This window comes from Rhinolophus ferrumequinum, chromosome X, assembly GCF_004115265.2.
Source record: "Rhinolophus ferrumequinum isolate MPI-CBG mRhiFer1 chromosome X, mRhiFer1_v1.p, whole genome shotgun sequence".
Classification (NCBI taxonomy): domain Eukaryota; kingdom Metazoa; phylum Chordata; class Mammalia; order Chiroptera; family Rhinolophidae; genus Rhinolophus; species Rhinolophus ferrumequinum.
The window spans coordinates 95,706,526-95,724,765 of NC_046284.1; the positions used below are offsets into that span (position 1 = coordinate 95,706,526).

General features: G+C 38.0%; 1 protein-coding gene across 1 annotated transcript in view; it reads right to left on the minus strand.

Moving 5' to 3' along the window:
* Nucleotides 1-9,962: 9,962 nt before the first annotated feature.
* LOC117023508 (cytochrome b-245 heavy chain) overlaps nt 9,963-18,240 on the minus strand; it is a 33,184-nt gene continuing 24,906 nt past the window's right edge. The window contains exons 10-13 of the mRNA XM_033108352.1: nt 17,454-17,616; nt 16,091-16,237; nt 13,702-13,826; nt 9,963-12,612 (exon numbers count right to left, since the gene is read on the minus strand). Coding sequence (XP_032964243.1) covers nt 12,486-12,612; nt 13,702-13,826; nt 16,091-16,237; nt 17,454-17,616 — 562 coding nt within the window. The 3' untranslated portion in view covers nt 9,963-12,485. The remainder of the gene's footprint in view (nt 12,613-13,701; nt 13,827-16,090; nt 16,238-17,453; nt 17,617-18,240) is intronic.

Consider the following 18,240-nt stretch of genomic DNA (forward strand, 5'->3'; position numbering starts at 1 on the left):
GACTCTGCCTCACCCAATTCATGTACTGCACGAGGCTTTATCAGTGGCTGAACCTTAAGGGAGCTGGCAGGTGGCAGCAGACATCCGGATGTCCTAGCTTTTTGCAGAGTTACCCCAGGCCTGGTACTGATGGCAGTCATCCTCGGTTCACAGTGTGGCCGCTCCCACACACCTTCAGGTTTAGCACAGACAGCAAACAACCGTGGATCGCTTTGTAGCTCCTACCAGGTAGCTCCCCCAAACAGTCACAGGCAATGGCTGACTTGGGCCTGCACCAGAGCCCCTCCCAAAAGGCCGAAGAACCAACATACTTGGAGGCTGGCTTAAGACCACAGCAGAGCACCACCCAATTAGCCCCATAAGTGGCACATACAAACGGTGGTCTTAACAGGCACCAAAGCCTACTGGGGCGAATCCTACACAGTGGGGTAAGCCTCCTGCACAGGAGCCCATAAACTGTGTAAGTGACCAAACCCCACAGCCAGTCAGCCTGAGGGTTAATCCCATCCACAGCATGCCAATAGCAATCAAGGCTCAATTGTAACAGGAGGGTACACAGCCCACACAGAGGACACTCTTGGAACACCTGGCTCAGGTGACCAGGGACATTGCCACTGGGCCCCACAGGACACCTACTACATAAGGCCACCTGGCAAGACTGGGAGATCTACCTAATACATAGAAACAAACAGAGAAAGGCAGCCAAAATGAGGTAACAAAGAAGTGTGTCCCAAACGAAAGAACAGAAGTCCAGAAAAATAACTAAACATAATGGAGGCAAGCAACCTACCAGAGACAGAGTTCAAAACAACAGTTATAAAGATGCTTAAGCAACTTAGTGAGAACTTGAATAAAGAGATAGCAAGCATGAAAAGGGCATAGAAACCATAGTAAAGAACTAGTCAGAAGTGAAGAATACAATAACTGAAATACAGAATGCACTAAAAGGAATCACCAGCAGACTAGATGAAACAGAGGATCGAATCAGTGATTTGGAAGACAAGCTAACAGAAAACATCCAACTGGAACAGCAAAAAGAAAACAAGAATTAAAAAAATGAGGATAGTTTAAGAGACATCTGGGACAACATCAAGTGTAACAACATTCACATTTAGGGGTAGCAGAAGAAGAAGATAGAAAGTAAGGGATTGAGAACCTATTTGAAGAAATAATGACTGAAAACTTTCCTAACCTGGTGAAGGAAATAAACATACAAGTCCAGGAATTGCAGAGAGTCCCAAACAGGATGAACCCAAACAGGCCCACAACTAGACACATTATAATTAAAATGGCAACGGTTAAAGACAAAGAGAGAATCATAAAAGCAGCAAAAGAAAGGCAACTCGTAACTTATAAGGTAACCAAGGTAACAAGGCAGCTCAGAAAGAAAATGAAAAGTCTCCAGAAAAAAAACTTAAAGACATGGAAATGTGTGACTTAATGACAGAGACTTCAAGATTGCAGTTCAACTAGATGCAAGAAAACACAGACAGGCAGTTTAATGAACTCAGAAACACAATCAAAGAACAAAATGAACACTTTACCAAAGAGATTAAAATTTTAAAAAGAACCAAATAGAATTTCTGGAGATTAAGAACTCAATAAAAGACATGAAGAATGAAATAGCCAGCTTAGGTAGTAGAGTTGACCAGATGGAGGAAAGAACAAGTGACATCGAAGATAGATCTCTGGAAATGACACAGATGGAAGAAGAGAGAGATTTGAGACTTAAAAGAATTGAAAGAAATCTACAAGAACATTCTGACTCCATCAGAAAGAGCAATATAAAAATACTGGGCATACCAGAAGGAGAAGAAAGAGAGAAGGGAACAGAGAGTATATTCAAACGAATCGTCGACGAGAACTTCCCAAACTTGTGGACAGAACTGGATCCTCGAATCCAAGAAGCAAATAGAACACCTAATTACCTCAACCTCAACACGACTTCTCCAAGGCACATTGTATTGTAGCTGTCGAATATTAATGACAAAGAAAGAATCCTCAAGGCAGCCAGGGAAAAGAAGACGGTAACGTACAAAGGAAAGCCCATTAAGTTATCAGATTTTTCAGCAGAAACTGTACAAGCCAGGAGGGAGTGGACTCAAATATTCAAATAATTGAAAGAGAGAAATCATTAGCCAAGAATAATATATCCAGCAAAGATATCCTTTAGATATGAAGGAGGAATAAAGACCTTTCCAGACATACAGAAGCTGAGGGGATTTTCTAAACAACGACCTGCACTACAAGAAATACTGAAGGAAGCTATTCAGCCTGACACGAAAAAGTAAAAGAATACAAAACCATGAGCAGTATTACAACAGACAGACAGAAGCAGGGAATGGCAACCCCTACACCAAATAAGACACTATACACTTAAACATAACATACAGGGTAAAGAAGAAAATAAAAACACTTAAAGAAAAAAACAAAAAAGGCAACTTGCTACTGCAGTGCAGGAATCAACTCACAGCATAAATAGGGATAATTTGTGACAACAAAAACATAAAAGGGGGCAGAGAGAAGGTCTGAACTGGCATAAGGGAATGGAGAAAGTAAGCATACTGAAGAAAATGGAATACTCTAAATATGAAACTTTCTTTTACATAAACTTAATGGTAACCAGTCAAAAAAAATCCAGAACTGAAATATATATCATAATAAAAGAAGAAACAGAGGTAAAAATCATAGAATACCACCACACTGAAATAATAGACAGCAACAAAAAGGCAAAGAAACAATGGAGACACAGTCCTACCAAAAAACCAGAGAGAGAATGATAGGAAATCCTCACACATCAATAATCACCCTAAATGTAAATGGACTGAACTCACCAATAAAAAGGCACAGAGTAGCAGATTGGATAAAAAAACCTAAACCAAACCATATGGTGCCTCCAAGAGACACATCTCAGTTACAAGGACAAATATAGATTCAAAGTGAAAGGGTGGAAACTGACACTCTGGCAAACGGTATTCAGAGAAAAGCAGGTGTAGTCATACAGATATCAGATTAAACAGACCTAAGGATAAAAAAGGTAACAAGAGACAAAGATGGACATTTCATAATGATAAAAGAGACTATACAGCAAGAGAATATAACAGTCATCAATATTTATGCCCACAATCAGGAAGCATCAAAATATACCAAGCAACTACTAACAGAACTAAAGGGAGAAATTGACAAAAACACAATGATAGTAGGGGACCTAAATACATCATTGACAGCTATGGATAGATCATCCAAACAGAAAACAATGAAAGAAATATTAGCCCTAAATGACACATTAGATGAAATGGACATAATTGACATATATAGAGCACTTCATCCTAGAACATCAGACTATACATTCTTTTCTAGTGTACATGGAACATTCTCAAGGATAGACCATATATTGGGACATAAAACCAGTCTTAGCAAATTTAAGAAGATTGAAATCATACCAAGCATATTCTCTGATCACAAGGCTTGAAATTGGATATCAATTGCAAAAAGAAAGCAGGAAAAAACACAAATATGTGGAGATTAAACAACATACATTTAAAGAACGACTGGGTCAAAGAAGAAATAAGGGGAGAGATCAAAAGATACATAGAAACAAATGACAATGAAAATACATCCTACCGAAATTTTTGGGATGCAGCAAAAGCAGTTTTTAGAGGGAAATTTATATAATTACAGGCCTATCTCAAGAAACAAGAAAACTCCCAGATAAATAACCTCACGTTACACCTTAAAGAACTAGAAAAAGAAGAACAAATCAAACCCAAAGTCAGCAGAAAGAAGGAAATAAAAATCAGAGCAGAACTAAATGAAAGAGAGAACAAAAAAATAATAGAAAAAATTAATGTGACAAAGCTGGTTCTTTGAAAAGATTAATAAAATTGACAAACCCTTGGCTAGACTCAGTAAGATAAAAAAAGACACAAATAAACAAAATCACAAATGAAAGAGGGGAAATTATCACAGATGCCACAGAAATACAAAGGATCATCCAAGAATACTATGAAGGATTATATGCCACCAAATTCAATAACCTAGAAGAAATGGGCAAGTTCTTAGAAATATACAGCCTTCCTAGGCTGAATCATGAAGAATAGAAAAATTAAACAGACTGATCACCAGTAAGGAAATTGAATCAGTCATGCAAAACCTTTCCAAAAGCAAAAGTCCGGGACAAGATGGCTTCACTAGTGAATTCTACCAAACCTTCAAAGAGGATCTACTATCTGTCCTCCTCAAACTCTTCCAAAAAAATTTGAAGAAGAGACAATACTCTCTACCTCATTTTATGAGGCCAACATTACCCTGATACCAAAACCTGGTAAGGATAACAAAAAAAGAAAATTAGAGACTAATATCTCTGATGTATGAAAAAATCCTAAAACAAAATTCTACCAAATTGAATGCAACAATGCATTAAAAAGATTATATATCATGACCAAGTGGGTTCAACCCAGGGGCACAAGGATGGTTCAACATATGCTAATCCATCAATGTGATACATCACATAAACAAAAATAAAGGACAAAAATTATATGATTATATCAATTGATGCTGAAAAAGCATTCGACAAGATACAACATCCATTTATGATTAAAACACTTAATAAAATAGGTATAGAAGGAAAATACCTTAACATAATAAAAGCCATATATGACAAACCCTCAGCTAATGTCATAATTAATGGTGAAAAACTGAAGCCTTTTGCTCTACGTTGAGGAACACGACAGGGCTGTCCCCTATCACCTCTGCTTTTCAACATAGTGTTGGAAGTCCTTGCCAGAGCAATCAGGCAAGAGAAAGAAATAAAAGGCATCCAAATTGGGAATGAAGAAGTTAAATTGTCACTCTTTGCACGTGACATGACGCTATATATAGAAAACCCTAAAGACTCCACCAAAAAGCTATTAGAAACAATCAACGAATACAGTAAAGTTGCTGGCTACAAAATCAACATACAAAAGTCCATTGCATCCCTATATACTAACAATGAAATCTCAGAAAAAGAAATACAAAAAACAATTCCTTTTGCAATTGCAGCAAAAAGAATAAAATACCTAGGAATAAACTTAACCAAGGATGTGAAGGACCTATATGCTGAAAACTATAAGACATTTTTGAAAGAAATTGAAGAAGACACAAAGAAATGGAAAGACATTCCGTGCTCATGGATTGGAAGAATCAACATAGTTAAAATGACCATATTACCCAAAGCAATACACAGATTTAATGCAATCCCCATCAAAACCCCAATGGCATTTTTTAAAGAAATAGAACAAAAAATCATCAGATTTGTATGGGACCACAAAAGACCCCGAATAGCCAAAGCAATCCTAAGAAAAAAGAACTATGCTGGAGGTATCACACTCCCTGACTTCAGCTTGTACTACAGGGCAACAATAATCAAAACAGTATGGTATTGGCAGAAAAAGAGACATACAGACCCATGGAATAGAATTGAGAACCCAGAAATAAAACCACATAAATATGGACAGATAATTTTTTTTATTAGTTTCAGGTGCACAAAACAATGTAATAGACATTAATCATTTATATCCCTCCCACAGTGACAACCCCCCTCCCCCCATCCACTATCCCTCTGACATCACACACAGCCATTACATTTCCTAATGCTGTACTCTGCTTCTTGTATATATATATATGCTGTACTCTGCTTCATATATATATATATATATATATATATATATATATATATATATATATATAAAATTGTAGTTGACATTCATTATTCAGCTTCAGCTTCAGGAGTATAGTGCATATATCAGGCATCTACATCTTTCCTGAGGTGGTCTCCCTAACTTGGACAGATAATTTTTGACAAAGACGCCAAAAACATATTACGGAGAAAAGACAGCTCTTCAATAAATGGTGCCACATTTATTGGAAAGCCACATGCAAAAGAATGAAACTGGGCTGCTCTCTGTCACTGTGCACCAAAATTAACTCAAAACAGATCAAAGAGCTAAACATAAGACCTGGAACAATAAACTGCATAGCAGAAAACCTAGGTACTAAACTTAAGGATCTTGGGTTCAAAGAGCATTTTATGAATTTGACTCCAAAGGCAAGGGAAGTAAAAACTAAAATAAATGAATGGGACTATATCAAACTGAAAAGCTTCTGCACAGCAAAAGAAGCCATCGACAAAAGAGTCAACCAACAGAATGGGAGAAGACTTTTGCAAACAACGCCTCCAATAAGGGGTTAATATCCAAAATATATAAGGAACTCATATAACTCAACAACAACAACAAAATACAAACAATCCAATTGAAAAATGGGCAGAGGACCTGAAAAGATATTTCTCCAAAGAGGACATACAAATGGCCAATAGACATGTGAAAAAATGCTCAACATCACTAATCATCAGAGAAATGCAAATAAAAACCACAATGAGATATCACCTCACCTCAGTCAGAATGGCTATCATCAATAAGACAAATAGTAACAAGTGTTGGAGAGGCTGTGGAGAAAAAGGAACCCTCATACACTGTTGGTGGGAATGCAGACTGGTGCAGCTGCTATGGAAGGCAGTGTGGAGGTTCCTCAAAAATTACGAATAGAATTACCATATGACCCAGCAATCCCTCTCCTAGGTATCTACCCAAAAAATCTGAAAACATTTATCCATAAAGACACGTGTGCTCCAATGTTCATTGCAGCTTTGTTTACAGTGGCCAAGACATGGAAACAACCAAAATGTCCTTCGATAGATGAATGGATAAAGAAGTTGTGGTATATATACACAATGGAATATTATTCGGCGGTAAGAAAAGATGATATAGGAACATTTGTGACAACATGGATGGATCTTGAGAGTATAACGCTAAGTGAAATAAGTCAGACAGAAAAAGCAGAGAACCATATGATTTCACTGATATGTGGTATATAAACCAAAAACAACAAAAGATGAAGACAAACAAATGAGAAACAAAAACTCATAGACACAGACAACAGTTTAGTGGTTACCAGAGGGTAAGGGGGGTGGGGGGTGGGAGATGAGGGTAAGGGGGATCAAATATATGGTGATGGAAGGAGAACTGACTCTGGGTGGTGAACACACAATGTGATATATAGATGATGTAATACAGAATTGTACACCTGAAACCTGTGTAACTTCACTAACAATTGTCACCCCAATAAACTTCAATTAAAAAACATGATAGGTGACAAAATAACTGAGCAAATTTAAGAAGACTGAAATCATCAATATATATTCTGACCAAATGGTATGAAATGAGAAAATAACAGGAGGAAAGTGGAAAATTCACAAGTATGTGAAAATTAAACAATATGATCCAGAACAACCAATGGGTCAAAGAAGAAATAAAAAAATGTCTTGAAATAAATGAAAATGGAAGCACAACATGTTAAAACCTATGGGATGCTGTATAAGCAGTTCTAACAGGGAAGTTTATTGTGATAAATGCCTACACTAAGGAACAGCTCAAATAACCTCATTTTACACCTCAAGAAACTAGAAAATGAAGAACAAACTAAGCCCAAAGTTATCAGAAGGAAGGAAATAACATAGATCAGAACAGAAACAAATAAAGTAGAGACCATAAAAACAATACAAGATATCAGCGACACTAAGAGCTGTTTATTTATGTATTTTTTTGGTTGCTTGTTTGATTTGTAGAGATAAATGAAATTTACAAACCTTTTGCTAGAACTCAGAAAAAAGAGACAGGACTCAAATGAATATAATCATAAATGAAAGAGGAGACATTACAACTGATACCACAGAAATATAAAGGGTCATGAGAGAATACTATAAAGCATTATACTCCAACAGATTGGATAACCTAGAAAAAATGGATACATTTCTAGAAACATACAATCTCCTAAGACTGAACCATGAAGAAATAGAAAATCTGAAGAGACCAAAAAAGAGTAAGGAGATTGAATCAGTAATCAAAAACCTCCTAGCGCAGAAAACTCTGGGACCAGATGGTTTCACTGGTGAATTCGACCAAACATTTAAATAATTAACACCAGTCCTCAAACTCTTCCAAAAATTGAAGAGAAGGAACACTCCCAAACTCATTTTACAGGGCTAGCATTTCCCTGATACTAAAGCCAGATAAGAACACTACAAAAAAGAAAATACAGGCTAATATTTCTGATAAATATAGATAAAAAATTTGCAACGAAATACTAGTGAACCAAATTCAACAGCACATTAAAAAGATTCTACACTATGATCAAGTATGATGTATCCCTGGGATGCAAGAATGGTTCCACATACACAAACCCATAAATGTGATACACCACATTAATAGAAATAAAGATAAAAATCATATGATTGTCTCAATGGATACAGAAAAAGCATTTGACAAAATATAACATCCTTTCCCGATAAAAATGCTCAACAAAATGGGTATGGAAAAAAATATACGTCAATTTAATAAAGTCCATATATGACAAGCCTGCAGCTAACATCATTCTCGATGGTGAAAGTTTGAAAGCTTTTCCTCTAAAATCAGAAAGAAGTCAAGGGTGCTCATTCTCACCACTCCTATAGAACACAGTACGGGAGTCCGAGCCAGAGTAATCAGGCCAGAAAAAGAAATACAATGCATCAAATCAAAAAGGAAGAAGTAAAATTGTCTTTGTTTGCTGATGATATGATTTTGTATGCTAAAATTACTGGATAAAATGCTATTGGAGGAAATGATGTTTATACGGTCACAAAGTATTCCCCAAATGTTACTTACTAGTTACAAAAGTAAAGTGACACCTTTATATTTATAACAGAGAAATCTGGTGATTAAACTTAATACCACCAATAACATGACAAACTGACAATACCTACCTCCTAATGCAGTGCACTGGGATACAAGGTCACCTATACATGACTATATAATAAAAGATTGTTCGTATCAGTGTTAAATTTCTTCGATTGGTTCATTGCATTATGGTTACATAGGTGAAAGTTATTGTTCCTTGGAAAAACATTATTTGGGGAATCATCGTATTGTAGACTTTAAATATCTTACAATTTATTTGTCACTTATACCTCAATAAAGCTGAAAAAATAAATAAAAATAAAAATGATTATGAATTGGGTTAATCAATGTGTCTAAACTATCCTGGTACTTAGGTGGCATAAACCACAGGTTTATACCACAACTGTTCCCCAGCTATTAGTGCATAATCTGTACCTAGCTTTGAAAATATCGTTGGTTACTTATATCTTGTCTAATCTGCTAGTGTAGTATGAAGAACATGGACTTTTTGCCAGAAGGATGTGGATTTAATGTTGACACGGTTGCCCAGTAGTTGTGCGACAGTTTATGCCTCACTTTTATCCTCTCTCAGCCTCAGTTTTATCAACAAAATTGGGATAAAAGGACTATCTTGCAGTATACTGAGGGATTTCCTGAAGTGTATGTAAAATGTTTGGCATAGTAGGAGGTGTTTACTAAATGTTAGCTATTTTTATCATCAACATTTGTTTCAGGAAATGTCTCTTGCTTCTGTGGCAGCCCTTGCTGACTCTCACAGAAACATAAAACCCGTGCCTCTCCATTTCCTAGACAGTGTGGATCATAACTGGTTGACTCATTTAGAACAATGTCCAACATAGAACCATGAGTATATAAAGGTATATTCACAATCTGATTTACTGACACCTAATTGCAAAGTTAGAGCCTAAAAGATGAGTGGAAGTGAAAAGAGATCTTATATTAGGGCTTCTTTGCCTTTGAAATTCTGTCCTGACGTGACATTCCCATGTCCCTTATACCCGTGCTGTGAGGGTAACCAGGACATTGGCACAGAGCTGAGTATTCAGTTTTCCTTTCCCAATCCATGGATTGTGCAGTGTTTGATATGTCATATACACAAACAGAATCTCAAACCCACTGGAACAGAGAAAATCTTTGCCATCTGAATCCACCCTTTAATACAAAGATCAATAACACAGACACCGACAGAGCTCATTAATTTTAATAGTTGAGTACAGTTTTAATAGTTCTTCCTAAGAACGGTCTCCTAGGGACCCTTAGGACTATTCACATACCACACCTACAAGTATACAAATTTTATAAATGCAATATTGCAAAGGCAGGAGGACTAAGGAAAACCTTCATAGCCTTGAGATTAAAACAATGTTTAGTCATCCTCTCAGTATCTGTTAGTAAATGCTAAATACTAAATGCTAGCAAAGCTACGCAGCGGCTTGGGAGAAGCATGAAGAAGGCACTCTCATAATGACAAGCACTTTTACACTTATTTTTCATCTCAGAACCAAGATAACACGGGGCATATATCTCTATTTTGGTAACCATGTTGGTGTCAAAGGGACAAACCCTGCAAAAACATTTTCAGAGCAACAAACTGAGTTGGTTTTATTTATGCCACAGAGGTTAGTGAGGGCCAAGATTCCCCGACTTTTTATAACTGTGATTCCCCATCTTGCTCACACTTTGGTGTCGAGAATTGAAACTATGAACACAGAACCAGAGTCAAAGAAATAGCTCAATAAAAATTTGTTGAATGAATGAACTGATACTTGGGGCGCAGTGTGAACAGGCTGGACTTAAGTGTTTCTAAGTGGAAACCTTCCTGGGATGGTTTGAGAGGTGAGATTCCAGCAGCAAGCTTGACTTGTCAGTGCCCTGGCCATCCTGAGAGCCCAAAGGAATAACCGAGTTTACTAGTTTATCTCGGTCCCCTGAATATGACCACTCAGCAGAAAAATTTGTGACCAGAATTTCAGATTCAATACCATGTATAATCAAAATAAAAAGAATATATGTATGCCTCCTCCAACTACATTCGATACATACAAGACTGTAAGAAGTCTGGGGTAGAAACTGACCAATATGAGACCCCCTTTCCCTACCCTTCTCTTTTGCCTTTTTTGCTTTCTCTCACTCTCCTTCTATTCTTTCCCCCCTTCTTGCCCCTTTCCTAACCCAATCTTCTGCCCTTCCCCCTGCTTTCTTCTCTTTTTTCCTCATTACTGAAGTTGAATAATTCTAAATATCTATTGGCTCCAGAGAGTGAGGCCAATAAAACTGTTTTTAGTTTCCAGAAATAAGAGCTGTTATAAGAAAAAAAAAAACTGTTTCTAGTCATACTAACAGTGATGTAGAGACTCTCTTTTGAACTCATAGATATCCAGAACGTTCTATTGGGTGTGAATTCAATACCTACACAGTAGGCTGAGGATTTTAGTTTCCAGAAATATAAATTTCATGATGATACTGCTGCTGCTGCTGCTGCTGATGGTTATAAAGCAATAAACCATTAGTGACGCAAATAAGATCCAGTGTGTGTGTGTGTGTGTGTGTGTGTGTGTGTGTGTGTGTGTGTGTGTGTGTGTTTAAGTAAAATAAGGGGTGGATGCTATTTAAAGTAAATGGGCATATCAGATACCTATTTATCACAATTCTTAATTTCAAATTCACAAGTGCTGGCTGGAGGAGACCCTTTCAGGCTGTAAATCAGTTTGCATTTCCTTCAAACTGCAGGACTAGAGGTGCCAGCCAGTTATGGTAGGAGGTCAGTTCTCTGCCTCCATCTCCCTTTCCTCCATGCTTCACATAATGGGAGGGACTCCAGGACATCTTATTGGTTACTCTCATTAGCTTGTTTTCTACCCTTAGCAGAATCGGGTTCCTTTGGCCTATAAGAATAACAGAGGTTACTTCCTTAGATAATTCTGTTTCAGGCTTTAAATTAGTTCTACCCTGGCATTGTATGTTCTAAATGTCTTTTCACTTATTCATTCAACAAATGTTCATTGAGTATCCACTCTTTGCCAAGCATGATTATAATTGCTGGGTAATACATTAATCCCACTTTAATATTCTTTTGTTAGAAGAATCTCTGACACAGTTAGTTGGCTGTATTGGGAAACTGGAGTATGCTCAAATGTCAATCCTGTCACTATTGTGTCAAATCACTCTTCCCATATGTTACCTCTTATCTATCTGGAAAATGTCCTTCAATATGACAATAATGAGAACAAAGATGACACAAAATGGAAAATGAGTAGTTACTCCTCGGTTTGCTTCTTCTTTTGGGGACTATACAAACCTATATTCCAGGCAGCCTGGTATTGTGGAAGGACTACCAAACCTGTAGTCAGACGGCCTAGGTGCCTCTCAGCTTCATAACCTTTGGGAAGTTACTTCACCATTTGGAGTCTCCATTTTTGCCTTACCCTAAAAACTGAGCCCAGGAATCCTTGCCCTACCTTTCTCTAGTATGACTATGAGGAATGTTTGTAAAAGTGCTCTGAAAACCATAAAGTCCCATACAAATGCAAATTATCACTATCGAACAATCTTTGACATTCCTTTCAGGGAAAATCTTCATAGTATAGTTTCTTTTCCTCCATTTTGTTTTAAAGGACGGGCGTGGGGGTGGGGACCTACATTATCAACTAGCATTATTTGGGCGTCTGGCAGAATAACCCACATTGATTTCCTCATGGAAGAGACTGATTAGAAGTTTTCCTTATTGAAAATGAAATGCACTCCCCGGGGACCAGACTCGGAGTTGGAGATGCTTTGTTTACTGAGGGTTTCAGCCAAGGCTTCAGGTCCGCAGAGGAAAACTCCTATTCTGGTACTTTGGGGAGAGAAAGAAAGGAAAAAAAGACAATTTTAGGCTTTGGGATGCAATACACAGCACATGGGGGGATTTCCCATTGACTACAGGCCCCAGGGCAGACTCCCCTCTGCTCCTTTGTTTTTTTCCACAAGTTGCAAAATTTGGATTACTCTGTGGGAGAGCTGCTCAGCCTGTTTGTGGAGGGCTCCTGGATACTTCAAATGGCAATTAACATCCCTGGAAAAATGGCATTCCAGTAGGGTTTATGGAAACTTCTACCACACAGAAAATGGTGGTGAATTTGTGAGTCTGTGGGCTACTTCCCTTCAGGGCTCTGGGCCGCCTCGCCCCAGCCCTCTCCAGCATCCTGAAATCAGGAACAAATCTGCTTTAGGTACACCAACTTTGCCCACAGCATGGTGTGACTTCATCCCTCCACATCTTAGAGTCCAAAGCCCTGCTTCTCAAAGTGTGGTTCCAGACCAGTAGCCTCAGCGGCAGCTTTTTAAAGAATGCAAATTCTTGGGCCTCACCCTAGACCTATTAAAATCAGCACCTGCATTTTTGAAAAGATCCCCAAGTGATTCATATGTTCACTAAAGTATAATAAGCAATGGTCTCAAGGGTATATTTATGGATATTTCTTGAGTTTATCATATATCCTAGCAATATAGAGAATCCCCTCAAAGTTTCATGATAGCTACAGCTTTAGCAAGGGCACAAATGACCTTGGGATGGCTGTCACCTTTTGATTTTAGACCCCAATACTAAAACTGAAAGTAAGGGCAATGTCTCCTTAATAATAAGTATACATCGTATTGAGTTAAAAGAAGTAGATACACTAGTAAAATTTAAGAGATGAAAGAAAAGAACCGAGTTATGGTCCTACTTGGGAGGAGCAGGATTCAGAAAGTCTGAGGTGGGGGCCTGGGAATCTTTGTTTCTAACAACTCTCCTAAAGTCAGAGATATCTAGAACCTTCTGTTTGGTGTAAATATAGGACTCTAGGTATTTTTGTTTCCAGAATAAACAAATCCAGCCATGTTTGGGAGCTGCTGCTTTAGGCAGCCCAGGAGTGTCAAGAGCACCTTGGAGGGTACTCCTTACTTTGGGTGTTGACTCGCAATTGTCTTGAACTCATTATCCCAGTTGGGCCGTCCATACAAAGTCTTTTGTTTCAGGCCTGTGATCACGTCTTTCTCCTCATCATGGTGCACAGCAAAGTGATTAGCCTGCAGGCAAGCACATGAATCCAGAAAAAAAGAGACATGTTGTAAAAAACACACAGATATATTTATCTATCTCACAAACCAAGCTTTCACTACCCTTTCTAACTATATATATATATATATATATATATATATTTGGGCAAGGTACCATGCCAAAGTGTAGCAGACAAAAAATACAAACAAACCTGGTCTTCTAATGCAATTTACAATCCAGAAGGGCAGACCTTGAAGTATCAACATGAATAATCATAGTTATAGAATAGGGTATGATGAGTGCCATGAAAGAGGCACAAACATTTCAATGAGAGCAAAGAAGGTAGGTGGGGCGGGAAGATATGGAAAGGTTTCAGGGTGGCAACATTTGAGTCAGGCTTTGAAGTGCGGGTAGGATTTAAATGTTCTGTCTTACTTGTTTTTCTCTCTGCTGTACATCTAGCTCATCTGCTCTGTGACTTTCTCTCTTCATCCTAATGTATTCCCACCCCCACTCCTTTGGAAGAATCACTAAGAATTAAAACAATCATAGACTAAAATGCGCTCATATTTTGATAATATAATGAGGCATCAAACCAAACCTAAAGCTGGTGTGTGTGTGTGTGTGTGTGTGTGTGTGTGTGTGTGTGTTTGTGTGTGTACATAGTCACATACTGTTTTCTGCTACCATTCTAGGGGGCCTTAGTTTGAACAACAGATATTTTTCATAATGTGGTTAGTTAAATTTATTTAAAAATTAAATCAGATTTTAAATCTACTGGACAAGGGATGGAGGAGGTTAAGAAGGATGGTTACTCTGGTTTAATAATCCTGTAGAGATCAGTTTTGCAAAGCAAAATAATTATTTTTCAATGCAAATAAATTTGCCATTTAAAAAAATGTATCTGGCTTTTTAAATAACAAAACTGCAAAGCAATTGATATAGTTTTTTTTTCTACGTTTCATTTTTATCAAAAAATTTTGTTGTCATCTTTAAATTGCAGAAGTGGCATCTTCAAACTACTTTTCTGGAGTAGCAATTTTCATGGACATGTGTCCCTGGGTCTACATTTACAGCAAGACTCAGAGAATCTGATAAACACTATGTCAAAACCCAAACAAGAAGAAGTTAATTCTCACAAAGATAAGGTACATGGGAAAGATGCCCAGGGTTAAGTAGCCAGTGTGTGAATCTGGCCCACTGAAACACTGGCCAGGAGGAGGCAGAGACTCTTGCCTTAGCTCCTCTCTCAGGGTGATAGCTTAGGCTGCTTTCAGGCAAGTCATCAATGTTTGCTTCTTTATAAAGATGCTACTCCTAGGAATCATTAATTTGTCTCTGAGTTTCTCAATTGAGGCACTTTTGACATGTGTGGCTAGATAATTCTTTGTTGCGGGAGTTGTCTTGTAAATTATGGGATGTTTACATTGCTAAATGTCCCCGGAGGGGATTCACTAACACATGCACACACACACACACACACACATACACACATATGTACTATATATATATATATATGCATATGTATATGCATATATATATATATATATCACCTTCATTAGATATATTTTGATTTATTTATAAATGATAATAGTGAACTACGGGGAGTTGCTAAGAGCATTCTAACTCTGCCACTTACTAGTTGGATACCCTTGGACAAATGACCTAACTGGTTCTGGGCTTTGGTTTCCTCACTTGTGAAATATGGATAAAAATAGTAGTTTCTTCATAGGATTGTTGCAAGGATTAAATTAGACAATTATATAAACACTAAGAACAATACCTGGTACACAGTATATGCTTAATAACTCTGATCAGTTTAATACTAATTAATACTACTTCTTAAATGTATTGTGTATATTATAAAACATGTATAAACATAAAGTGAAAGGGATATACAGTATATGTATGCATAAGTGTGTATATATAGGGAGAGAGAAAGGGAGAAAGCTAATATTCTCTTCTCATTACCTAGTGGATCATGTCGTCCGCCTGCTTCGAGACCCCTCGTGGGAACATTGCTTTAATAATGTCAAAGTTATGGCTTTTATTCATTATAGGCTCCTGAGCTTTGATCTGTTCCACAGATACCAACTTTAAATCTAATCTCAACAGGATATTAAGGATATGTTAAACCTATCCTCAACATGTGGGAATATTGAGAGAGCAAATCACCTGAATCTATCAACTGTTCTTGGTAAAAACAGTGCACAAGACACTCCAATAACCAAGGGGAAATCAGTAAACCCTGGGCACTACGGGAAGGCCCTGAGATTTGGGATCTTGTCCTCACCTGAGACTCGTCCCAGCCGGTGAGGTAGATATTATAGCTGAGGAAGCCGGCATTGTTCCTCTCCTGCATCTGGGTCTCCAGCAGCTGCAGCAAGTCTGCAAACCACTCAAAGGCATGTGTGTCCCGGCACAGCCAGTAGAAGTAGATCTGAAAGAGGGATAGCTCATGAAGCAGATGATATTTAAATAGGATCTATCAGCACTGACATAGGGATTTCTTCCCCTACCCCCAACTTTTTCCTGCTACTCAGCAGGTCTAGAAAGAGGTTTTCAGAAAGCACTGGACATTTGACAAGCTAGTTCACATGAGCCTGCTCTGGCCTTCACAATGGCAGGGCGGTAAATACAATAAATAGCTTGGCCTCAGAAATACATAGCTTAAGGAAAAAACGTTAGCCCACCACTTTCTTTCTGTGTCTGCTCTTGCCTTCCCAGAATCCCTGGCTTCCTTTGTACCTCTTCTCACAAAGGCCACCGGAATGTAGATTAGCAGGGGCTGTCACAGGGCTACTTCCCTGCCTGCCACTGTCCCACGTCCCTGAGTTCCTGGGCAAAAGGCAGTTCTACCTATACCTCCCTCACATAGAAAAGAGGAAACAGGGAGAATGAAAAGTCAAAATAAGCTCAGTGCCCCTGTTAGAGGTTAGCACCACAGTTATTAGAATGTCTCAAGTTTTATTAAAGATATCCTTTATCAGGCAATGAAACCAAATACACATGGGACAAAAAAAATCCCGTGGGAATTTATTCTGAGGCGATATCCATGAGAAAGTAAAAGTTACATGAAGGGACATGTTGCTTGCTCTCCTCCTGCAACAAAAGTATTGCAGAGCTGGAAATGGAATTGATCTCGATATCTAACCTAGGATGTTAGAAAAATTATATCTATATCCTCTCAATGGAACATGAAGGAATCAGTAAAAATGATTATTATAAAGGCTGTGACAACACTGAAAAATACTGTTTTCAGAAAAGCAGGACATGAAATTGTACGTACTCAATATTTACAACTTTCTGAAAATATGACATGTAGGAAAATATTGAAAGAGAATATACAAAAAAGTTGGATTGGGGTTGTGAATACTTTCTCTCTACCCCAACTTTCTTCTGAATTTCTAGTAATATACTATACTACATAGTAATATACAAATTCAGTATATTACTTTTACTAATGGGCCTGCTTATATGGAAGCACATTTAACTTATCAAATAGCCCTTTTAAGAGAAGCCTGCCTCTCTGGAACCACCCCAAACCTGCCTTCACTTCTCTTGGTCTTTCCCAGCCTCACTCGAAGGCTCTTTCAGGCTTCACTTGGTGGAGTGTGATGGCTACTCCAAGCCTTCTGAAAAATGAAGGAACCTACCTTTTTGAGCCTCAGATTGGTGGCATTATTGCAGTATTTGTACCAGACTGACTTGAGAATGGATGCGAAGGGTGTGACCCCAATCCCTGCTCCCACTAACATCACCACCTCATAGCTGAACACATCTTCACTGGCTGTGCCAAAGGGCCCATCAACCGCTATCCTGGAGGGAAGCATGGGAGGAGATGGTTATAGAGATATCTTGCTCTTCAGAGTAGAATGGGGCACACATTTTTCCTGGGGGTGTGCAATATGTCACTTCAAACAAGGACAAGCTATCTATGGGGCACTTCCTTCTATGAAACAGTTTTCAAGTAACCAACTTAGTGTCAACATTGGGGTTGGAAGTACAAAGTGGAAGTTTTAGCCAACGGAAAACATTTGGTAACTCTCAGGGTATTTTATTCATCTCCCCACCCCCTTTTACCCACGACACACACACACACACACACACACACACACACACACACACACACACACGTCTGTATTTCTTACCAGGGCATTCCACACTTGAAATTTCTGCTTACGTTGCATATTGAAATAAAGTGAGAAATTTCTATGTCGTAACATCTTACAGATTGAATATCTGCACTTTTCATGTAACTATTCTTTGAGTTATTCAACAAACTTTTCTTCAGCATCCACTAAGTGCCTGACACCACGTTAGGCATGTGAGAAGAAGGCAAAGTGAATAATATATGGCATGTACCCTAAAATAAGGCATGCCAATTAAATTTTAACAATATCTTTGATACACTATAATTCTCTGTGTTAGGAAAGTTAGTAT